Source organism: Podarcis melisellensis (genome assembly GCF_964234715.1).
Source record: "Podarcis melisellensis genome assembly, chromosome: 5".
NCBI lineage: Eukaryota > Metazoa > Chordata > Lepidosauria > Squamata > Lacertidae > Podarcis > Podarcis melisellensis.
The window spans coordinates 44,863,275-44,887,180 of NC_138537.1; the positions used below are offsets into that span (position 1 = coordinate 44,863,275).

A 23,906-nucleotide genomic window follows, 5' to 3' on the forward strand; every position below is an offset into this window, starting at 1 on the left:
TGTAGGTAGCCCCTATTGCCCTACCCCACTTCAGCTTGCTTCTCACCTGAGCACAGCAGAGTCATTTTGTTTCTACTTGGTCTGAATGACACATTTGCAACATAAAGCCCCTGTATGTAAACTTCCACAGAATCATAATATTATGGTTAAGGTTTATTTCAAATAAATCTTACATGGGAAACCAAAGAACATGCTGAACCAGACTCATCTAGTCTATCATCTTGTTTCCAACAGTTGGATAGCCATGACTCTTTCTTTTGTCCCTCAGCCGCTGATATTCAGAGGCACAGTGTCTTTGATGCTGGAGTTAGGACCTAGCTACGATGACTAGCAGCCTTACGCTTCATGAATTTGTCTAATCACATTTTAAGCCCATATGGCCATCACTACATCTTATACTGGCATGTTTCATGGTTTAACGGTGCTGTGTGAAGTAGTCCTTCTTGTTAATTGTCCTGAGTCTTCCAGTTTCATTGGATAAACCCCAGTTTCTGGTATTATAAGAAAGGGAGACCAGCTTCTCTATATCCACATTCTTCTCACCAAGCATAATTTCATACCTCTCTGTCACATCCCTCCTTACTCGCCTTTTCTCTAAACTAAAAAAGCCCCAAACATTGTAATTGTTCCTCATAATGGAGTTGTTCCAGTCCCCTCATTATTTTGGCTTCCCCTTTCTGCACCTTCCCCAGCTCTACAGTCTTATATTTGAGATGTGGTGATCAGGGCTTTGCACAGTATTCCAAGTGTGGAATACCACATTCTGCAACAAACCAGCATTTTCGTTTGTTTGCAGAGACATCACAAGACTCCACATAGTGATGATTGAAATGTATACAGCAAACTGCCTGGGTGGGGAGCTGCCAAAAGCTACGTTTTGCCATGATCTTTATAGCTACGTGAATTGGCCCTCTGGGTTGATTTATGAAGCTTGAGCAACACTTTAAATGCCACAGTTGGACTGTTGACGTTTTGTTGTCTGAAATAGACAAGAATTCATTTCCCTTCCTACCCCTTTATTAGTTTACGTAGGAAAAAGCTGCAGCAATATGCATGCATGGATGTGAATAACTTGCACATATCTTCCAGGGATTTTCTTGCCGGTCATGGTTCACAATGAATTAAGATTCTGACGGCAGTGCAATTGGGCATGCATATCCTTCCCACTAGGGCATTAACCTCACTCTGTAAACATGATATCCACCAACAAAGTATTGGTGACAAACAGCAGATTTTGTTATACAGCTACGTTACCAGTTATATCAAGTACCTCATTTATAGTTTGGAAACTTATCATTAACAGCAGAAAATCAGTGTACGGGGGACGACGACCCCAGGCCAAATTCAGCCCACCAAGGGCAGATTCACACCATACATTGAAAGTGCAGTCAACACTCATTTAAAACACATGACTTCCCCCAAAGGATTCTGGGAACTGTAGTTTGTTAAGGGTGCTGGGAATTGTAGCTCCGTGAGGGGGATACCACATTCCCCGGGATTCTATGGGCGAAGTAATGTGCTTTAAATGTGCACTGGAGATGCTTTATGGTGTGGATCTGCCCCAAGTTTTTCTGTTTGACTCTCAGGGTCAAATCTCTCTCTATACCACACGAGTACCCTTACCCCCCAGGCCACATTGAATCTGTTGTGTTTTATTCCCAGCTGCTCTGTGTCTTGTAATTTTTCCATCTTGTATGTTTGCTACACCATAATATCCTAACCTTTCTGGATTTAAACTGATCCCCATTCCATTTATCTCAGCATTTGTAGCTCAGACCCCAATTGTCTGCATATTTGTTCACCTCTGAGGCACATTTTCCTAATACAATTTGACTTGCAAATGTCTAAAAAGGGAACTGCCCAAGTTCAAAACACTGCCTCATTAAAATAAATAATAATACCTTGATAATGCCAGATGTTAACCTCACCACTGTGGAGATGCAGTTATTTTAGTATTCTATTTTGCTCTGAATGGGTAAATAATCTACAAACACAGGACAGCTGAAATAGAGCAATATATATTGTTTCTAGACACTGCTGCAAATGTGCCAGGATGCAGATATCATCTCCCTCCCCACATTTGGTCCACTGAGTATTGCCGTGAGATGAAGATGCCAAGGCTCTTCTTAAATATCTATATACAGCATGGCCTTTATATAGTCTGAAAGATGGTATTTGTTTGCTTTTCCAAAATCAGTCCATCTCAGGGCTGGATTAACTGATACAGAATACCCTGGGAAGAATGTTGAAGCAATGTTAACGTTTACTAAAAAGGGGGCTACCAGTGATTATGCTATAATCCTGTGACTTTGCCAGATTTCAAGTGAACATCTGAGGTTACTTAGAGTTGAATAGTAGAAGCAGCTGGGGGGAAAAGTGTTATGCTGTCCTTGTTTTTCTATATATATATACAGAAGGTGTTTACATGCATGTGGTGGTGTTAAAAACCATACTTTATCCGAATGGCTATCACATATACTTTCTTTTGAATATTTGCTGTAATTTAGGGCATATCTGCACATATGTATTTCAAAAGTTCCACTCCATGAAATTACTGCTATGAGAGGAGAGAAACTCCTTTTGATATGCTTTGATGTTGCAGATGCACAGTTCCCATTTGCTTCCCCAAGCAGCAAGAAGTTCCAGCGATTCTGCTGCCTGCAATTGGCTTCCTTTTGCAGGAAGAGATCACTAGAGACTTTGGTAATTTATAGTATTTAATGTCTTCACAAATATGGAGATGGAACACAAGTGGGAGGCAAGCACCACAGCCTTTCTAGCAGGCACTAGACCCTAATACCCCAGCACCAGTTCCCTGGAGCAGGGATTAGCCAAGGTGGCACTTCCAGACATTGCTGGACTTCCACCTCCCAGCAATGTCAGCTAGCATGGCCCAGTGGTCAGGGATGACGGAGTCCAGCAATACACCACAGAGGCACCCTGAGATCCTTTCATCAGCAGCTCAGCCATCACTCTGTGCCTCTCAAAAAAAAGGGGGGCAGGTTTTTCACATACAAACCTTCTGACAGCCCCTCCCTTCAGTTGTGGGGGATGGAGGGAAATCAAAAACACCTCCTCCAAATAGCTCTCACATTCCAGGGATGTGCGTCACTTCACCATCTAACAACTAGTTCCCAGGAAGATACATGTACCAGTCATCATGAGCCGTTTACCTGGAAATCCCCAGCTAAAGGGGTGACTGGCTTTACTTGGCCAGGGTTCATAACAATACTTGTACTGTTTTAGTGGGAGAAAGCAGTCTGAGAATAATTTTGAATTGTGGGAACAACTGGGGAGAAACAAACTATTAGGCTCCAGATCAGAAAAGCCCTAAGCTTGCTGTCACTCACTCACTCACTCCTTCCTCCTCCCTCCTCCTCCTCCTCTTTGGGCTGTCTTCTGCCAGAGGAGATGCTGTACTGAGCTGCTGGGGGAATGGGCTCCCACTATTCCTGCCACCAAGCTTTCCAAACAGATAGAAAAGGAATCAAGGAGGGGGAAATGAATTTCTTCTTGTATGCATAACACACACCTCTCCCAAACACTGCTTCCGTTCCCTTTTCTTTGCTATGTTTGCTGTGTAAATGATGCTCTGAATTGCTTTGCTGTTTGTTGTGGTTGCCCTTTGTTTTCAGGAAACAAATTGAAAGTACTGGGCTGTGCCTCACACTAGTTAATTCTACAGCAAGCTTGTTCTAGTACAGACTAATCTAGTGATTCTTTAGAGAGAAACTTTAAATAATGTCTGAACCATGACTCTTAGGAGGTTCTGGACATCATGTGCACTTTTGTATGAAGCTCTAGGCAACATTGTTTCTTGACTATTCACGTTTTGCACTCACTAACCAAGCTTCCTAGAGTATATCAATTCCCAGGTATCGAATGAGGAAGAAGAGAAATTAAAAATTACAGCAAGTGAAGTTCTGGCTTCAGACAAGCCCAGTGATTGCACATGGACATAAGGACTCTGCTTATTAATTAACTGATTAGGAAACTAATTGCCGAGGCAATACAATTTGTCTCAAAATACTTGAAATAAATTGCTTTGGAAAATAACCAGGTGTAACTGTTAATGCAGTATATCACATCTGAAATACTGACCCTGCACAAATGTACATGGGAATGGTAAAGCTGGGCATTTGCCACAGCCCCAGTTCCAGTAGAGGACCACTCACCAGTTGAGGATCCTGCCATACAAGTTAAGAGAGTTCCTAGTTTGCATGTCCTAATTCTTCCAGGTTAAGTGGGGTCCCACTGAAGGTACTGTGTCAAGGGCCCCCCAAATAATGCAGCCAGCACTGAGTGTACAACAGGGACTATTTGCTGAGCTTATAGGATGGTGTAGCACACACAGGTTGTGTGTTTATTTTCACTACACAGGAAAAGCAGAGAGGATGTGTGCTGGCAACAATTTGAGAATGGTCAGGTACATTTCTGTTTTACTGCTGGAACACACATCTGGCTTCTATCAGAACTGTGACAATAGATGGCATCTTGACAGAAAAAAGATGCATATTCAGCTATTCTGAAGTTTCAGCAGCCAGCCACTGACCTTCATTTCTCATGACACTGGTCTCAGTTCTTGTACTGGAAAAAAAGCACAATCTGCAAGATATTCCATTTATGCTTCATGTATAGTTTCCTCTCAGCTCATTTGCATTTAATCATGAAAGGACATGAAGGTGGTGTTAATGTTTGTACGCTGTTCAAACTTCTTGATCAGTCTCTGGGTTTTTGATCTCTCATGCCATAGCTAAGAAACTGAGCGCATGCAAAGCAACCCATATAAAACAAATGAACAAAGACAAAAGTAGAAGAAAGAATGAACCAGGAACAGGAGGGCACACACATATAGTGGGCAGCAGTCATAATTCCTAATGCATTCTTTCAGTGCACAGTAAGGTGAAGCAGGAAAACTGTAGCAATGCTACATCCAAATTAGTTTTTAAGTGCTTTCAGTGGAGAGGCAAGCTGGATGTGTTCTACACATTGCCACTGAGCTGCATTGAATTGTGGATGTAGATATAGCCTGACACCCACAGTGACACCCTTCTTCTTTGAGTGTTTTTTCAGTCTGGTTAAAAATTATGTAGGCCGGGTGAAAGAAGGTGCCACCCCACCGTGTCTTTTAATTCAGTTAAATCCACTAAGGGATAAGTCCTAAGGGCTTGTGAAAGGCAGCTAAGGGGCTGTTGGATTCTGTCAATTTCCCTCTCTGTAAATGGAGAAGAAAGTCTGCCATCAGAAGCCTCCATGGTGGTGTTGGAAAGTTCCACCACGCTTCTGTTGTTGACTCTGATGGTAGTATGAAATGAAAAGGCTGTGTTGGAAGAGGATTTGTGTATGGGGTTGAATCCACACAGGGTTCAAAGCCTTCTGGTTTTTCTGGCACACCTTTGCAAAGGGAGTAAAACTGCAGTAGCTCTGGGGCTAGCCTAGTTCCCCCCCCCTCCATTACACCAATGTGAAGGATGGGGAAAGAATGATCACTAAATACAAAAAAGGGTGAGGAAAGAAACTGCTCCTACCTTCTGCCCAAGCTGGGAGGAGCTGCTCTTGATAGTGCCGCCCTACTGCTCACCACCTCAACCTGTGTCCACCACTCCTGTCCCTTCTGGGCCGCCTTCTTGTTAAGGAACCTTCCTCCCACCAGCAGGGCCTTTCTCCAGGTGAGGTGCTGGGAGTGGGGGGCATGTGCCTGCAGGCAGGAACTGGTCCTGGCATTGCAGCTGAGGCTGAGCGTAGAAAAGTTGCCCTCTCTGGGTGTGCTGAAGGAGGAAGGGCGAGTCGCTTGTGGGTCCTGCTGGCAGGCTTCTTGCTCAGGAGGGTGCTGCCAAGGGCCATCTGAGAAGAGTGGAACCTCCACGTTCTGGAGCAGTCTACCTAAACTGGGCTGTGGGCCATGGGTTAGGGGGCATCAGAAGGGAGCTGTAATAATCACTCAAAACAAGTCTGAGCACCTTGTGGTGAACCATCACTGCATCTGCCATTAGCCAGAAATCACTGTTTATTGACTGACTTTTTTTTTTAAGCAATATGTTCCTCAAATTCTTTCCCCACTTGCCTTACTTGTTTTGCCAGAGTTTGTGTTCCTTTTTTGTTCTGCTCATTCGGACAAGATGTCCATTATTTTAAAAAAGGATAATTTTATTGAAACTTTTTGTGACTCTTAAAATGCAAAACAAGCAAACCCACAAGGAATCCTCCTTGCCTTTTATAGTTGCCTTGACTGTGTCTTCATTAACCACACTGGCATCCTCTTGGGGTCTTGCTGTTGCTTCCCTAATCTGTGATCTATCTTAGTTTATATTTTTGTGGTTTTCAATGATCTCCAAGCATCCTGAAAAGATTCACCCCTGTTGACTTTCCCTTTCAGTTGTGTTTCATGTCTTATCCCACTCTATCCCAAAGCAGCATCTCCCCCCCCCCCACTCCTGTTGGCTTTTTCTTGACTTTCAGAAAACCATACGATTCAGTATGGCTAACTTAAACCAACAACACACCCACCCTCATGCACAAACAAAGCCCACTGCAGCCAACCAAAGGCAATCAACCAACCCCTTAGCCACCTCAACCTCTCTCACTACGGAGGAAACATAAAAAGCAAATAGAAAGAGAACCTACCCAAGTGATGCCGACACAGCACCCCCCCATACACTAAGTAAAAGAACATAAGTTTTACACCACACCCCCTCTTTTCTGCCTACCCTTTTCTTCCCAACCCTATGCTGCATATAGCACCAGTGTCTCACAGCAAATGTAACTGATCTGTAGAAAACACAGCCCGAAGAAAGAGACAATGCATGTGCTTTTGTAAATGAGGAAAACCTTTAATAAAAACAGACAGAAAACTCCAGAGTTTCTTTTAGGTCAAAAACATTGTTTTCTTTAGGTAAAGTTGATATTATTGGGTTGCAGGTTCTGCATGGATGCAGAATACCCATAGACCTGCTTATGGAAATTGAATTGGCCATGGGCTGCTAACTTGCCATGGTGCAAAATTTTCATCCTTTAACATCACACAACCCTTTCTACTTATGTGAAAAGCTGAACCTTTTAAGAGACTGTAGCAAAATTCCTCATAGTTCGTTTCCAGTGACGGGGGGTGGGGGGTGGGGGGAGGGAGAGAGAAAAGAAGAATCTGTCCTGAAGTGAAGGTTGAGCTCACAGGCCAACATACTGATCTCATAAGTGGGAAAAGTCAGGGACCAATGTAATTCTACTTTAATGAGCCAGGGCTTTCTGTGTGGCCCATAACACAAGAAACACCACAATGATTCACAACTGTTCCTGCCCTTTAATCCATTGATATTGCCTTGTGTCATTCACACCCACTGAATTTTAACCATTGTTTTAATTCTTACGATGGTTCTGTATTACTCATTTATTATTTCTGTTCCGACTGTTCCCAGTTTTTTCCAGCTTTTTTGCATATTCAAAAGACTTGGCTTTTAACATCTCTGCACCTAATTCTGTCTCATACTCTTACTGGAATTTAATAGGATAGGTTCCAAGTTACTGCAGTGTGCATGGAAAATGTGCCCAGGATAGGCTTTCCATTAAAATGTATTTAAACTGGAAGAGAATGCTGGCAGGTTTACAAGTATTCCAGAACTAGATCCCCAAATACTATGACTAGCATTTCTTCTTTCTTTCTTCCAAAAGATTAACTGCTGGTTTATATTTAGCAGCAGGAATGGTTTTTTTTTTTTTTAAAGAAGTGTACTCTATCTGAGGCCCACTGAAGGAGAGCAAACAACTTTTACGTTGATTTGTAGACCATGGAAATAAAACATGGCCGTAAAATATTCACAGCTGGAATCTCCTTTTACACAACCGGTGTTTGAAGTGTGAATTGCTATTTACACTCAGTCAGCATGCAATTCTGGTGAAAGCTGCATGTTTAGTATGTCTGTATTAAATTACATTACTCTGTAAGACAGGAAGTGTAGACAAGTATTGATATTCTCCTTTCAAACATACCCTCCATCTTGAATGAAAATAGCATCCAGTTGTAACTAAACATAGATGAAGGCCTGTTCCTTGATCTCAGGGACCATCAAGCAAAATTTGGTTATGATATCTTAAGAGGTACAGTGGTACCTCGGGTTAAGAGCTTAATTTGTTCCGGAGGTCCGTTCTTAACCTGAAACTTTTCTTAACCTGAGGTACCACTTTAGCTAATGGGGCTTACCGCTGCCGCCACGCTGCTGCTGTGCAATTTCTGTTCTCATCCTGAAGCAAAGTTCTTAACCTGAGGTACTATTTCTGGGTTAGTGGAGTCTGTAACCTGAAGCGTCTGTAATCTGAAGCATCTGTAACCTGAGGTACCACTGTATGTGAATGCAGAGGGGAAGAGGTGCAAGGCCAAGAAATATTGCAGTCCAAAGTAGGGCACAGATGGTATCTCCTCCCTAGGGTGAGCACTTTAAAAAGTATTGCTGCACCACTCATACATGAGCTCCTGCCTTCATCTATGCTGTGCCACCTGAGCAGGCCATCTCAGTCTGCTGCTTCTGCCACTTTAAAGGTCCAAACATTTATTAATCTATTGTGGCATTAGCTTTTGTGAACTAGTGTCCTCTTCCTCAGATGCTTTTGAAGCGTTATCCTCAGCTGACATATCCTAGTTTGGAGCTTACTGTCAGGTGCCAAATTGTGTAGAACAGAGATGGGCATCTAGGTGTTGGTGAACTCCAACTTCCACCAGCAGCAGTCAGTGTGGCTAATGGTCAGGCTAATGGGAGACATAGTTCAGCAACATCTGGAGGATCACAGGCTCCCCACCCCAGTGTAGAAAATTCTTTATATGGGGTTCCCAATGTGAGACTCCATTCTTAATGGTTTCTCGCCTGCTAAACAGGAATCTGACCAAATGGAAACTGTTTTCCTTAATGCAGTAAGCAACTGCAGTTGAAACCCTAAATGCACTTATTAGGGTGTAAGTCCCATTTAACAGAATGAAACTTACCTCCAAGTAGGCATGCATAGGATTGCCTTGAATCTTTGCCGGCATTCGTATGATAAACTTTAACTATAGCTCACTGAAGCAGCAGCTCAGTCAGTGAAAATGTTGGCCCAATGTGCAGCTTGCTGTGAAAAATGTGAATTCTATGTTGGGGATTATTAGGAAAGCAATCAAATTTAAAACTGCCAATATCCTAATAACTTTGTATAAATCTATGGTGCAGCCGCACTTGAGTATTATGTACAGTCACTGCATCTCAAAAAGGATATTGTAGAAATGAAAAAGGAGCAGAAAAGGGCAAGCAAAATGATCAGAGAGCTGGAACGACTCAATAAGACTCTTGTACAATGTTTGGGGCCTTCTAGTTCATAAAAAAGGCGCCTTTAAGAACCATATTGTCAGAAAAGCAGTGTTTAATGTCTGGACAAAATATAAAGACTTACTGGAAAATAAAACACCAAGGTGGCTTTCACCTTTGGAAGCTAAGGCCCGAAAAGGAACCAATATGGAAGCCTACTGGCCAAAATATTGGGAACTGTTAGAAAAAGATGGAGATAATTGGAAATTGCAGAGTATGGAGAAAATGAAGGACAAAGTGCGAGACTGGTTACACTACGCTCAGATTAAGGAAATTTTTAAAAGTGACAAAAAGTTAGGATTCCAGGTGGAGAAATCGAAGTTGGAAACAGAACTGCTAGAACCTAAGACCAAGGTACTTTCAAGAATGTATAACTTGCTGTTGAAATGGAATACACAAGACGAAATGGTTAAGTCGGCTATGATAAAATGGGCACAGGATATTGGGCATAATATTATGTTTGAGGATTGGGAAAGGTTGTGGACCACTGGGCTGAACTTTACTGCATGTAATGCTTTGAAAGAAAATGTAATGAAAATGATATACAGATGGTACATGACCCCAGTTAAACTTGCTAAAATATACCATTCGTCAGATAACAAATGCTGGAAATGTAAGGAAAATGAAGGAACATTCTACCACCTCTGGTGGACTTGCCCTAAGGTGAAGGCCTTCTGGGAAATGATATATAATGAGTTGAAAAAGGTATTTAAGTATACCTTCACCAAGAAACCAGAGGCCTTTCTTCTGGGCATTGTCGACCAGAAGGTGCTAAAGAAAGATAGAACATTCTTTATGTATGCGACAACAGCAGCAAGGATACTACTCGCTAAGAATTGGAAAACTCAAGATCTACCCACACTGGAAGAATGGCAGATGCAACTGATGGACTATATGCAACTGGCGGAGATGACTGGCAGAATCCGAGACTTGGGAGAAGAAAGGATGGAAGAAGATTGGAAGAAATTTAAGACTTACTTACAAAAATATTATGATTTATTGGAATGTTAAGAAAGATGCTTAGTTATAAATAATTGGCCATCACTAAAATAGATCAGGAATTGATGACAAGAGAGATTAAGAAAAACAAATTTGCAGGAGAACTATTTTATTGTAATTAAATAAGCGGTCACAAAATTTGGAAATAAGATGATAATTTGCTGGACAAAATTCATTAATGATGCAAATGGGAGTGGGAGGCGTGAGGAAGCTCAAAGATGATATGAAATTTTGTTAAAGTAATACTGTTTATTGTTATTGGATGTTTTTTTTCTTTTCTATAAAAACCTTAATAAATATTTATTAAAAAAAATAGTTCATAGAAAAGGCAAGTAAAAAGGGAAGCATGATACAGATGTATTAAATTGTTCATGTTGTGGAGTAAGTGGGGAGACAAATGCTTTCTCCTGTTCTCATAATATTAGTATCTAATGTGCTCTTGTCCTGTTTGTGGGCATTAGGCATCTGTCTGGCCAATGGAGAACCAACATTGCCTAGATAGGCTTTTGGTCTGATCCAGCAGGGCCCTGCCTTCTTACGTTCTTACATTTTGATATGTGAAAAGGTGATTGTTAGAGTACCATATTGGCAATTCCTCACCCTCTCTTTCATATATTCCTTCTCTCTCCGCACTCCTAAATCGGGAAAACACAGGAATAGAGCGCGATATAACAAAGTCGTAGATCAAATTTATGAATGAAAAGTATTTTAAAACACACACACACACACACTGCAGTCCTTTGTTATGTTTACTCAGAAGTAGGTATGACTGTGCTTACTGCCAGGGAATTGTGCACATAGGATTCCATCCTGAATGGTGGAACAGGGAAGGCTAATATAGGGTCTGAATACAATCTTTAAATTGAGTACTGTTGATATTATATGAGATCATAAGAACAGTTCTGGTGGATCAGCGAGGCTCTATTTAGCCTAGCATTCTTACAAGCATTTGCCGAAATCTTTCAGTTATTTCAAATTGTGACATAATTTGTGGATGGACGGCAATAGTTTAAAAGGATGATGTGTCATTGGTGATTAAATGTGACACAAATACAAAAGCAGTTGTTTGCAGGGCATAAAAATGTGTTGATTTTCACCCCAGAGGTCAGGCAAGGGATACTGACAGAGAGTGCCCTTAGGAAGAAGTGTAATGCAGTACAGCATTGGCACTCTTCTTCATGCTGTTATTTCACCTGACTGTTTGTTGTTTTTTGATGGGTCTTGCTTTATGAGAGGTTGGCTTTTATACCCTGTTCTGTGCCTGTCGGTGTTTACTTTTTTTAAAGTGATTGGGGAATAAGGCGCAGAACTCAAATAACCCTCAGCTCAGAATGTTGTTGTTGTTGTCTAGTCGTTTAGTCGTGTCCGACTCCTCGTGACCCCATGGACCAGAACACGCCAGGCACTCCTGTCTTCCACTGCCTCCCGCAGTTTGGTCAGACTCATGTTGGTAGCTTCAAGAACACTGTCCAACCATCTCGTCCTCTGTTGTCCCCTTCTCCTTGTGCCCTCAATCTTTCCCAGCATCAGGGTCTTTTCCAGGGAGTCTTCTCTGCTCAGAATGTACTCAGAGATAATTTACTCAGAGATACCTTGTTTAATTCTATGTCTCCTGCACTTAGCTTTGGTTGGCAGTTCTTGGGGTTCTAGTTAAAAAACCCCAAAGGGTGATACCCAATGATGTCCTCCCACTTACGCAACAGGACTTTAGGTTTCCCTTACCCCTCTCTATCATCCTGCACACAGCCCAGATGTGCTCCAGAGTGTCTCTTAATCCTAGGGGCTCTGTCATGGGACTGCCAAGGAATGCTTTTGAGTTGGGGTGGGGGGGTGGGGAGGAAAAGAGTCAGAGCGGGAACAGTCAGGAGACAGAGAGGAAGTGACGGAAGGGGAAGAGGAAGAGAGCCAGGAGGTGGGAAGGTTCTCCGATGCTGAAGTAGAGCCCCAGCACCACACAGGGAGTTCAGGAACAGACGGAGAGCCTGTGCCTTTGGCACAGGAAAGGAGAGGGTTAAAGCGTAGGGATCAGAGACATCCCATGAAGCTCCCCTGCCTTTTCTCTTGGAGGAGAAGCAGGAGAAGACCGCTCCCTGAATTTGAACTGGACGATTCGGATGCATGATTGTACTGTACTGCTTGTACATATGTAAAATAAAGAACTGTAAATATCTCTCTTGAGTGTGCTTATTGCGAAGAGCATACACAAACCTTCACAGACTCATACACAACCACAGTGGTGAGAAGATGGTATGAGTAGATTATGTTGGATCTCACCATCTACCAGGGTTGTGATTAGGAGTTGGAGTTAAATGTTGGTGTAGGCGGTGAAGTTGTAAGGATTGCTTTCTACTTGGAGTACCTGCTTCCCCTTCTAACACTACCTCACTTTGCCCCCAATAGCTGCAAATACTGCCATCACTGCCTCCATTTTGATACTTACATGCAGTTTTTTGCTATATAAATATCTTCTAGTTCCCATCTAACAGATGCAGTTTCTAACAGATGCAGTTTCATTTCAAGTTACCCCTTGAGGGATTATTATTTTTTAATTCTAGAGCATAGAATCTTTCAATGTGGATTGGATTCCATTTCTAAAACTATTTTTTAGCAGAAGGGTTCTTGTTTTTGTTTTAGATTATCAGTAATCTGCAGATCAAAGTGCCAGTTTATGTTTGTTTTGGACTCGTGCTAATCACTTTGCTGAGCAACTGTCTTTCTGACCACCCCTTCAAAAAGTCAACTGATGCAGCCTTATTGAACATACATGGAACACTCTGTAGAGTCATTTTTGCCTGTGCCCGACAGAGCTAGCTTATCACTATAAATATGCACTCTTCTTCTACTGATCTTGTAGAACAGCTTAGCTCCCCAGAGCTAAAATGAACCAGCGGTGTGACTCAATATACAGGAGTTTCCTATGTTAGGTAAGCAGGGGATAGAAGCCTAATGTGCCGCACAAGGAGAATGGTCTTCCACTAAGGCAAAACCATTCCTGGATACAACTCGGTAGCAAACTGTTGCTTTTTATTTAGGAAAGTCTCCTCCTCATAAAGGTAAAGGTATCCCTGCCCGTACGGGCCAGTCTTGACAGACTCTAGGGTTGTGCGCTCATCTCACTCTAGAGGCCGGGAGCCAGCGCTGTCCGCAGACACTTTCGGGTCACGTGGCCAGCGTGACAAGCTGCATCTGGCGAGCCAGCGCAGCACACGGAACGCCATTTACCTTCCCGCTAGTAAGTGGTCCCTATTTATCTACTTGCACTCGGGGGTGCTTTCGAACTGCTAGGTTGGCAGGCGCTGGGACCGAGCGACAGGTTCGCACCCCGCCGAGGGGATTCGAACCGCTGACCTTTTGACCGGCAAGTCCTAGGCGCTGAGGCTTTCTGCAACTGAATAGTTGGTTAACTTTTCTTCCCCATGAAAATCAAGAAGTTGTGACATCATTACAGCACTTCTCCATGCTCCAGACATGAATATGAATGCAGGGCAACAGCTGAATTTGCCCATAATAAATGTCTTGAGAAATATTGTGGCAACTTGAGTGGTGGTCTTTCTGAAGTTTGAATGTGGGGTGGTACTTCCTCTGTGCACATGGAAAGTTAGCAAATACAAACATGGCTAGTTTGCAGCTAGCCTCAAAAAACCTGAAAACCCTCTGAAACCTTGCTTACAGTACAGATCACCACAGTTTCTCAGCCACCCAGCAAAAGGCAAAGAAGGAAGTAAAGAATGCTCACTATTCAGATATCTAAATCTGTGCTGTATAGCGAGGTTTGCGTACTAATTCCTTGTGTTCAGATAAATGAATTTTCGCATAGCAAGCGTTCAGAAAGCGGCACATTGTGTACTTGACTCATCCAACCTGACCCTATGCTTTAGGCAAGAAAAGATTGAACTCTGTCTAGTTACCACACTCCTGTTATTTCCTGATTATAAATATGTGCAATGCTGGAGACTTTGCCTGTGCCTTTAGGGATCTGTTCTTTTAAAAAAATGGTTTTGGGTCAATACCTATTTCTGAACAGCTGACCTGTGTAATGAGAGATAGGTATAGAAAGGACAAAATCAATTTGCAGCCTTTCAGAAGAATCATAAAGCTTGTGTTTGGAAGGTTGCTGAATTGTTGAATTCATCCATTCATTAACAAACTACTGCTCTTTTTTATTTCCATATGCAGTATCTGGTTTACTGGAAACTATCTCCATACAGCCACTCCCTGTTTTGCATCCATGTGGTTAACTACTTTCTGTCATAAAATGATTGTTTTGCATTGCAGCTACTTTGTGTAGCATGTTATACGAAGCCTGATCTAGGTACCGTAACTGCCTGGAGATGTCAAGAATTGAATCTAGCCCCTTTTGCATGCAAAGCATATATTCTGCCACTGGCTTATGACCTATCCCCATGGGGAGGTTACACTATGAGCAACACAACAGAGCACCAGGTACAGGATTATAGACCAAAGCTAAGGCATCTATGTAAGTGATTAAAATGAAGAATCAGATAACCAAGAAAGCTATTTAACTGATCTGCACTGAAGTAGGTGTCCTATTAAATCTCCTTGATATATTTGCTTATTTGGTCTTTTCAAAATCTACAGTGAAGAAGAGCCCATAGCTTCCCTCAAAGCATTTAACCATTGTTCTCTTACAAATTGTCCACAGCATTTTAAACCAATATATATCAGCTGGTAATTCAAGGCAACAGCCAATTGCCTACTATTGTTCATTAAACAAAAGTGATTCAGTTGCTACCTTCCATATGCACATTTGAAGGTTAAAGCATAGGGAAGCTGTGTGCAGTGGGAATTTTATTTGTAGCCTTCATCTGTGACCTCCCAAAGTCATAGAAGGCAAACTGCTCTTCAGTTTTGGAGTATGAGCTTTGTTCTGCCCTTCATTATTTCCCCCCTCTTTGGCCAAACTAACCCAGTTTCTTCAGGATTTCTTGTACAATTTCTTCCTGCATATGTCCCAAAGTTCTAAATGGGTTTGCAGGACTGTACATTTAAATGATCTATGTAAAGTGTTTGAAGGAGGTTTTGATGCTACCGCACAGGTCTCTTGTAAATATTAGTCTCACGGCTAAGCAATAGTAGATTTCATTTTAGGAATTTCATCAGATTTTTTCCTTTTTCCTTTTTAAAGCTCAGTTTCTCTCTTTTTCCTTTCTATCTCAGACTCCATAGGTGGACCATTTCCTGCTTCATCTCACCGATGCCACCACAAGCAAAAGCATTGTCTGCCCATCCCACAGTGTGGAACGCTCTCAGTCAGCCCACTGCTGTTCCACCCCCATACCAAGGGGTCACAGATCATCATGGACACCACACAGAAGGCAGTCAAGCGTCAGGCTAGCTTCTGTAATGCCATCACCTTCAGCAACAGGGCAGTTGTTATCTATGAGCAAGTCAGGCTCAAGGTGAGTTGATGCCTTTCCCATTCACTTCTTTGTGACAACCAAAATTTATATGGCATACCAGGACCTCGCAATGGGAGGGGTTGTATGGAACGCAAAACTATGGCTTAGCATTATGCACATGAGCTTCTGTGAGCCTGAGTAAAGTGCTCCCCTGCCCTCCTATCATCTCCCCACATGGTCAGGAGGTTGAATAAACCAGGATTCAGTTTTGCATTTGGTGGTTCCTGGCTTGTGTGCAAACCAGGAACCATAAACTTGTTTGTTAATTTGAAATTAACACACCTAATCTGCAAGTGAGGACAAGCTGGGAAGTGGCAAAAATGAAATTGTACCCTGGTTTATTCCTCTTGGGGAGCACATGAGTGTTGTACTTTGTATAGTTTCCTCTCTGCTTGTGCAGCTATTGCTAAACCATAGTTTAGCATTACACGCAAACATAGTCAATGTATTTTCAGATGTATTTAAATCAACACTCAACTACTTTCTCTGAAGACCCAGAATACAAGTTGAGAATACACCCCAGGGGTCTCTGTGGCACAGCAGAATCCTCTGGCTAATGCTTTTGCTTTGTGCGCCGTTTTCCCTTCCTGTCCTCCAGGGCCCTGTCCTGTGTTGCTTTGCAGGATTAATAGCTGGAGTGCCTTGTGTGCTGCATTGTTTGAACATTTAACTGGCTATCTCATACAGTTAGTGTAAAGTACAGATAAAATGGTACAAAACCAATAATGATGAAGCACCATTTATCTCCTTCCCACGAGCTCCTGCAGTTCTGCAATAAAATTGCTATGATGAATAATCCCACAGTTGTTGTGTTTTTTAAAAAAAGTGATTAATGAGGCTACTATTATTGCTTCCTTATTACACATTCAGTACAGCTAGCTTGTTTTGCTGCATTTTGTTGCAACTTTGAGGATGTGATAGTCTGACAAGTGGTGCGGAGGCAAGTGTGGTCTTTACTATAGCAAGCCTGGACAGTGTCTGTGGAGGTCCTGGGGTGGCCAGAAGACAAGACCCCCACTCTCCACCTCACTGACGTGGTCCAAAGGAAAGGAAAGCAATACATTTGGCACCAGCTTGGCTGTAGCAGTTGACAGAAGCAGGCATGCAAGATGCCATCCAGTTGCCTTAGCAAGAGACCTATCCACTTGGCACTCAAGTCCTTAAATAAACTGCTTTTAATATCAACTTTTGTAAGGACAAGGGTTGCAAGGATAAGGATAACAGAATCAAAGAATTGTAGAATTGGAAGAGATCCAAAGGGTCATCTAGTCCAATCCCTGCAACTCCCTGTAATATGCAATCATCACAATCTAAGATAAGGTACCAAGGATAAGGGGGGATACAGATATGTAATTATCTGAAGAAACAACCCCAGTCTGCTTAAATACCAGCAAGTTACTTGTAGCTTCCACTGGATATCTTTGCTGTTAAACTTTATTTTTGCTTTTGAGTGTTGCTGTTATTGCAGCTATATCCAGAGGAGCCCCAAATCACAAAGATACTGATGCAGTCTTGCTCCTGTCTTCAAAACTTTACTGCTGGCTTTTATTTTATTTTACTGTGATTTTATTTCAGTATTGCATTCCCTTGCACACATACAGAATGCATGCAGTTTTTCTTTGTAGTAACCTCCAATTGTGGAATTTGTTCCACTGGAAGTGTGGATGACACCTACATTACTGGGCTTCTGGTAAAGGCTCATCTGTTTACCGGGAAATTTGATGGAAATTCAGTGATGATGATTGCTGCTGTATGATACTGTAATGATTTATATTTTAAATTTCTGATTATTGTTTTAATGCCTTATTTAATCAGTGTGCTGTTGGTTGTATATTTGAATGTTGTTATTATATCTGACCTATTGTAAACCACTTCATTTTAATTGAGGAAAGGTAGTTTCATGAGCAATTCAGAGAATGAATAAATGTTACCATTTCCAGATCTATAGCTTCTACAATATCTCCTGTTTAGTCTCCAGCCAGCTTTCTGGCGTTGCTTACTTCACAATGGGTTTCAACACCTTCATTTGTGTAAAGGGTAACTACCGGTAGCTTACTTACTTTAATCCATTCATCTTTGGAATGATCTATCTAATTGAACTGAATCAAATAATAGAGACAAAAAAGTACAGCAGAAATCACATATTCATGTTTGTTACTGCAGCCATGAGAATAGGCTACATGGGTGCCTGTTCAGGGACAGTCAGAGTGGTTCATTGTAGACAAAAATGCATTATGTGATCTGGTTGCAGATAACATTGAATCTCCAAGTAATTGCCATCACTTATAACCTTGTGGGGTGAGCATCCCCATACAATATATTGCTGTTTAGTAGTGTTTCCTCACCCCTTCCACCACTTGCAAAGCAATCATATAGTTTCTAATGCAACCCCCTTTTCTAAAACCCATTCATATCCAGTACCGCTGGAAGCCTCCAACTCCTCCCTCCTCCACATACGATAAATTCAAGCACTCGTCCCCATCAGCTCAGTAATGCTACACCACACATTTATTCTCCATCCCTTAGACAATGACATGTTGCTAATGAAAAATTCAAATTGTGCTGATTATGCTTCCGTTCTTCCCTCTCTTCAGATCACAAAGAAGCAGTGCTGTTGGAGTGGGGCTCTTCGGCTTGGATTTACCTCTAAGGACCCCTCTAGGATTAACCCAGAAACCCTGCCCAAGTATGCATGTCCAGACCTCGTTTCTCAGAGCGGATTCTGGGCCAAGGCCCTCCCGGAAGAATTTGCAAATGAGGGAAACATCATCGCGTTCTGGGTGGACAAAAAGGGACGTGTATTTTACCGGGTTAATAACTCTGCCGCCATGTTGTTCTTCAGTGGAGTGAGGACCACCGAACCATTGTGGGCTTTGATTGATGTCTATGGACTCACACGTGGAGTGCAGCTGCTAGGTAGGTGCATTTCTGGAAAATATGAATTTGTCATGGGAGGGTAAGTCACCTTATTGCTGAAAGCAAAAGTTTCTGTTCTGTGGAAACATCTTACCTAGATTAATCCATTATACCTTATTATTTCTGGTAATGCCATTTTCTGAAATGTGTATGCCACAGTTCCTTATCTCTTTTTAATTATTGTAAATCAGAAAGACCCTATGGTTGTGATGCTTTGCTTGTGCTGTGATCTATGCTCATCTTTCTTAAGGCCAATAGCTGTACATTGTACAAACAGTATTACAACAAAGGGTCTTGCAACACCTTAAAAACTAACATTTTTTTTGTAGTATAAGCTTTTATGTGATAGTGTCATGGGTGTGTGAGAGTGATTTCATTTATCTTGTGCTTTTATATAGAATTGTCACAGACTGATCATTGCATTTCATTGCCATTTGGCCTCATGTCATCTAGGGACATAGAAACTAGCCCAAGATTGTCCACTCTGACTGGCAGCAATTATCCAGTGTTTCAGGCAGATGACTTCCACATTTGTTTATTTATTTTCAATATTTTCACACGCCCTGTTGCAAAGGAAGCTTGCAAATAAAAACCAGATCCCATTCTACTGTTATTTAATTAATTTTTAACCTGCCCTTCATCTCACAAGGGATACCAGAGTAGGATACATCATATATAAAATCAACTAACAATACAACAATCCCAGTGAAAGCATAAAAACCAATATAACATTGATATCTTTTTATCTGGTGATGCCAAGAATTGAACCTGGGGCTTTCTACATTCAATGCATGTGCTCTACAACTGAGTTATAATAAATCTGTTCATTTCTAAGGTGTCACAGGACTCTCGTTGCTTTTGCTGCAATGTATTATCATAGTTGTCCCTTTGGAAAAAGTACAACCCTCTGGAAACAGCACAACATGAATAAAGGTTGCGTTCACTACTTTATTATCCCGTCTTGAACAGGATGCAAAATGGTAGAAAGCGATTCAGTTCATATGTTTAGTAGTCTCAGCCTTAAAATATCTCCCACCTTTGTCCTTTAATTAATAAGCCTGAGCAAAGCTGGAGTGCTAAATAAATTCCAGTGGAGTTTCACCCATGTTTTGTCTACATAGCAGAACAAGAATCAGACCGTGTTTGTTGTTAGAAAGTGCTGCTTGATGCCATCCATGTAAACCTTACATTCCTCACTCTTGTTCCTAAGGACGTCAAAGACCAAGCAAACAAAATGGGTCTGGAAGTAATAAATCATAATGAAAATAAATATCATTAATAGAAGAATTTTGTTATGACAGACTATTGGTGCACATTCTGAAGCATGGAATGCACTCCATAAAAGTTCCCCATTATCTTATTTAACGCTCTTAATCTGACATGGGTAAATGCATTTCATAGTTTATGCCTGGCTCACATTTTACCTGAAAGAAGGATTTGCTGGTTGTTACTTCTATTTAAATGAAATTGCTCTTCTTAAAAATATTAGGTTTAGAAAATAAAATATGTTTCATGGGCTCTTGGAGAATCCTTAGTAGATCATTTTATTACACAATAAAAGTACAGCCATGAAAAATCATTTTATTGTGCTTTAAAAGCTCTGTTGCAAGAGTTCCTTGTGAGCTGAGAGTTCCTAAGCACTTGTAAGGCAAAGATCCAGAATAAATGGAAGTTCAGCTGTGAGGTTTAACTAAAATTCAAGACCAATTAACACAACAATCCTTTTTACACTATGAGTTGACATACTTTGCGATTACATGAGTTGACATACTTAGCAGCTTTTGCATAGGGATAGTGTATGCATAGTGTGTGACAGATATCTGTGATATTACTGATGCTTCATGTAACATTTAAGATTTATTGAAATCTTAAGTGAGTTGAAGTTAGTGTAACTGTTCATTAGAGAAGGTCACATTGTTGTATCTTTAATGCATACAAAATGATGGTATGAGTGGCTTATATTCTGATAGAAAGATCAGAATATTGCTGATAAAATAATATTTGTGTTATAGTGTAAACAATGTGTCTAGCATTATATGTGAATCGTTCTGGGATTTTTACCCATTTTAGCAAGGCAGGGAAGAAGAGGGCTAATGCACATCACTGAACCTTGAGGTTATGTGCAATATTCTCATAGCTAACCTTGGCATTAAAATGCACTTTTAATGCCTAAAATAAGACTCGTAGCAGAAATAATTTTGAAATCAGTCCCTGGGTTTGAAAGTGGATGGTAGGAATGAATTGTTATATTATTTTAAGTAATGATATTTAAGAGGGAAACATATGGAATTCTCAGCCTTGTTAGTTTGCTAGCAATGCTAACATCTAGTGGACTCACTTGCTCTCCATCCGTTTACAGATGTTAAAGTTCCATCAACCTTCCCTACACCCATAATTCCCTATGAATTCAAAACGTCTCACAGCAAGTTACCTACTTTCTTTATCTTCCTTTCCTTCACAAAGAGTTAAACCAGGCATCCCCAAACTCGGCCCTCCAGATGTTTTGGGACTGCAGCACCCATCACCCCTGACCACTGGTCCTGTTAGCTAGAGGTGATGGGAGTTGTAGTCACAAAACATCTGGAGGGCCGAGTTTGGGGATGCCTGAGTTAAACTTTTTACTCTGCTTCATTACACCAGCTAAGAGACAGAAGTGTCTTGCAGATATCTTGTCTCTGCCAATTAGCTAAATGCAGTTAGTACAAAGCAGCATAACCAGTACAGCGAGGCACCTGCCACCAGGATTCAGATTCCCCTGCCGCTTAGAATGAGTTTATGCAATTGACATTAATGCTCAGACATTTTATTTATAGCATGTTCCAATTGCCTTTGGCAGGCTTAATCTTGGCAATTGTCTTGAAGCCTCTTAATCTTGTTTCTTACGCATCTCCATTCTGTATTCTGTGGTGTCAAAGCTCAGGTGCTTGTTGACATATAATTCTTCATCAATTCTACACTCGCTTTGGGGCTGCACTCCTGTACCCCCACCTACCGGGGAGTAAGTCCTGTTGAACTCAGTAGGACTTACCTCTGAGTAGACATGCATACGATTGTGGTATTCCTCGCCTTTCCTTGTGAATTTTAATCAAAGGCATTGGATGGGGAAACTACAAAAATTAGAGGGAGTGGAGGTTCAGGAGTTCTGTTCTGAGAACTTTTGGTTGTTTTCTTCTAAAAATAAGCTGAAATAACTACTGAGATATAAATCTAAAACCTGTTCTACACATACTCGTTTGTAATGATTGACCTGCTGTTTTCCAATACCCCAAAGGATTTTTTAAAAATAAAAGAAATCAAGATAATGGAGTCGGACATCAACTAGAAAACATTGGCTACTAAAAACAGATTAAATAGGATTACTTTCCTAGTACAGAAAAGTCAACATTGTGAAATCAAATATACAGATGCCATTGAAAATTAAGAGAAAGGGTATTTTATTACATTGTTTAGAGGAAAAGGTACATCATCTTAATTGATGGTTATGTAATGTATTATATTTTGGATGTCATTGTTCCCATTATGATTTCTTAAACCAAGAGCAAAAGTAAACAAAAGGGTTGAAATGCAAATATTCTATTATGGGAATTAATCTTTGCAATCTCCCTTAATATTTTTCAAATGGTTAAGCAGAGTAGTTTGACCTCAGGAGGTCACTTTTACCAGCCAAACATGCACTTCTCTGCATTTCTTATATATATTGAAAGAAACAAACCTGGAAACCACAGTCATGTGAGCAATTTTCTGTTTCAAAAATTTGACCATTGGTTAGCTCAGCATATGCATAGCTCAGCCTTTTTGTGCCCATTTTTGAGAGATGTGAATTCATTGGACAGCGTTGCCTGAGGGACTGGATCAACTAGCTTTGCAGGAGGCGGGATAGTGATGCCCCCTTCTAATTACAACGTGGCTCCTCCTTTCCTATAATTGTCTTGTGCTGTGGCCGTTATACTTGATGTGCTCATTTTCTTTTCTCGCCCATGCCCTTTTGTACCATGCCTAATGAGCTGTAACCCTGAATTGTAAACTGTGAACATTTCTGTAAAAAAGAAGAATATAGATAAGTAAAAACATACGGGACCTAGAATGTTGCCTGGTGCAGTGTGAAGTATTCCTGTTTAAGGCTGCCAACCAGCCAGCCATGAAAGACATTCCAGAATACTCCACTCTGCACCCTCTTCTATATTCACCTGTTTTCCCTCCCTACCCAAACATTCAGCCAGCATTTCATGACTACTACTGAGCATGTCCAGTCTTCCTCAGACCCGCCCTCCCACCTCCTCTTCCCTCCTAAAGATTTTTTTTTTTGCACTTCTGCAAATATTGGAGTCAACAGCATCCAAATCTTGGAGTCTACATCCCTCTTGTGCTAGGATGGTACAGCTCAGGGAAGTGGCTGGCTGGATCTCCCTTGACAATAAATTCCAGAATTCCCGTGCTATTAAGAAGAACTAAGCATACTTCCCTTCTTTCTGCATCTTATTAAGTGGAGGTATACATAATAGAGCCTTTCCATTGGCTGCAGTGTCCCTGTAGATTCATGCAGGGAGTGATGTTATTTCAGATACCCAGGTACCAAACCACAGAGGGCTTAAAATGCAAGATCCAACACCTTGAATTGGGTCAGGAAACATTTTGGGATCTCGATATAATACTAATATAAGGTGACGCGACTCCTGTCAATTGATACATTTTGTGCTAGTAGTGGTTTCCAAATATTTTTTAAGGGTAGCTCTAGGCAGAATGAATTATAGAAGGCACCAAGGCATTTGTAACTGCATCAACATCAGCCTTATAATGAGGGTCTTCTCTTACTTCCCAGTGATGGGGATGGCTCATAGGGTCTTCTACCACTCTTTCAGTAGCCCTAAGCATTGTTTAGACAAAAGTAAGTCCCCCCCCTTTTTACCTTCATAGAACCCACTTTTTTATTATTGCTTTCAGCTTTTCAGTTGATGGGACAGTACATTTATACAGGTCAGATTCAAACATGGATTCTAATTAACTCCAGATATTTTAATTTGTGTTAGTGGATGAAAAAATTAACAACACTAAGAATGTTTACACCAGCAAGCAAACACAACTGACTGGAATGATTCCCTTCACACTAGTTCTATATGTCTGTGTAAATAAGCCTTCAGTATGAACAGATGTGGTATGGTCTTACTGAAAGTGAAGAGAGCCTGAGAAGATATCTTTAGGAGTATTGCATGTGCAGTGTCTTGAATTAGATGCTGTGTGTTACTGG

At 41.2% G+C, this 23,906-nt stretch overlaps 1 protein-coding gene across 2 annotated transcripts in view; it reads left to right on the forward strand.

Annotated features, from left to right (window-relative positions):
* Positions 1–23,906, forward strand: part of NEURL1 (neuralized E3 ubiquitin protein ligase 1) — a 137,056-nt gene that overhangs the window by 79,918 nt on the left and 33,232 nt on the right. For both annotated transcript variants that reach the window (XM_081912005.1, XM_081912006.1), the window contains exons 2-3: positions 15,504–15,745; positions 18,340–18,661. In XM_081912005.1, coding sequence (XP_081768131.1) covers positions 15,504–15,745; positions 18,340–18,661 — 564 coding nt within the window. The remainder of the gene's footprint in view (positions 1–15,503; positions 15,746–18,339; positions 18,662–23,906) is intronic.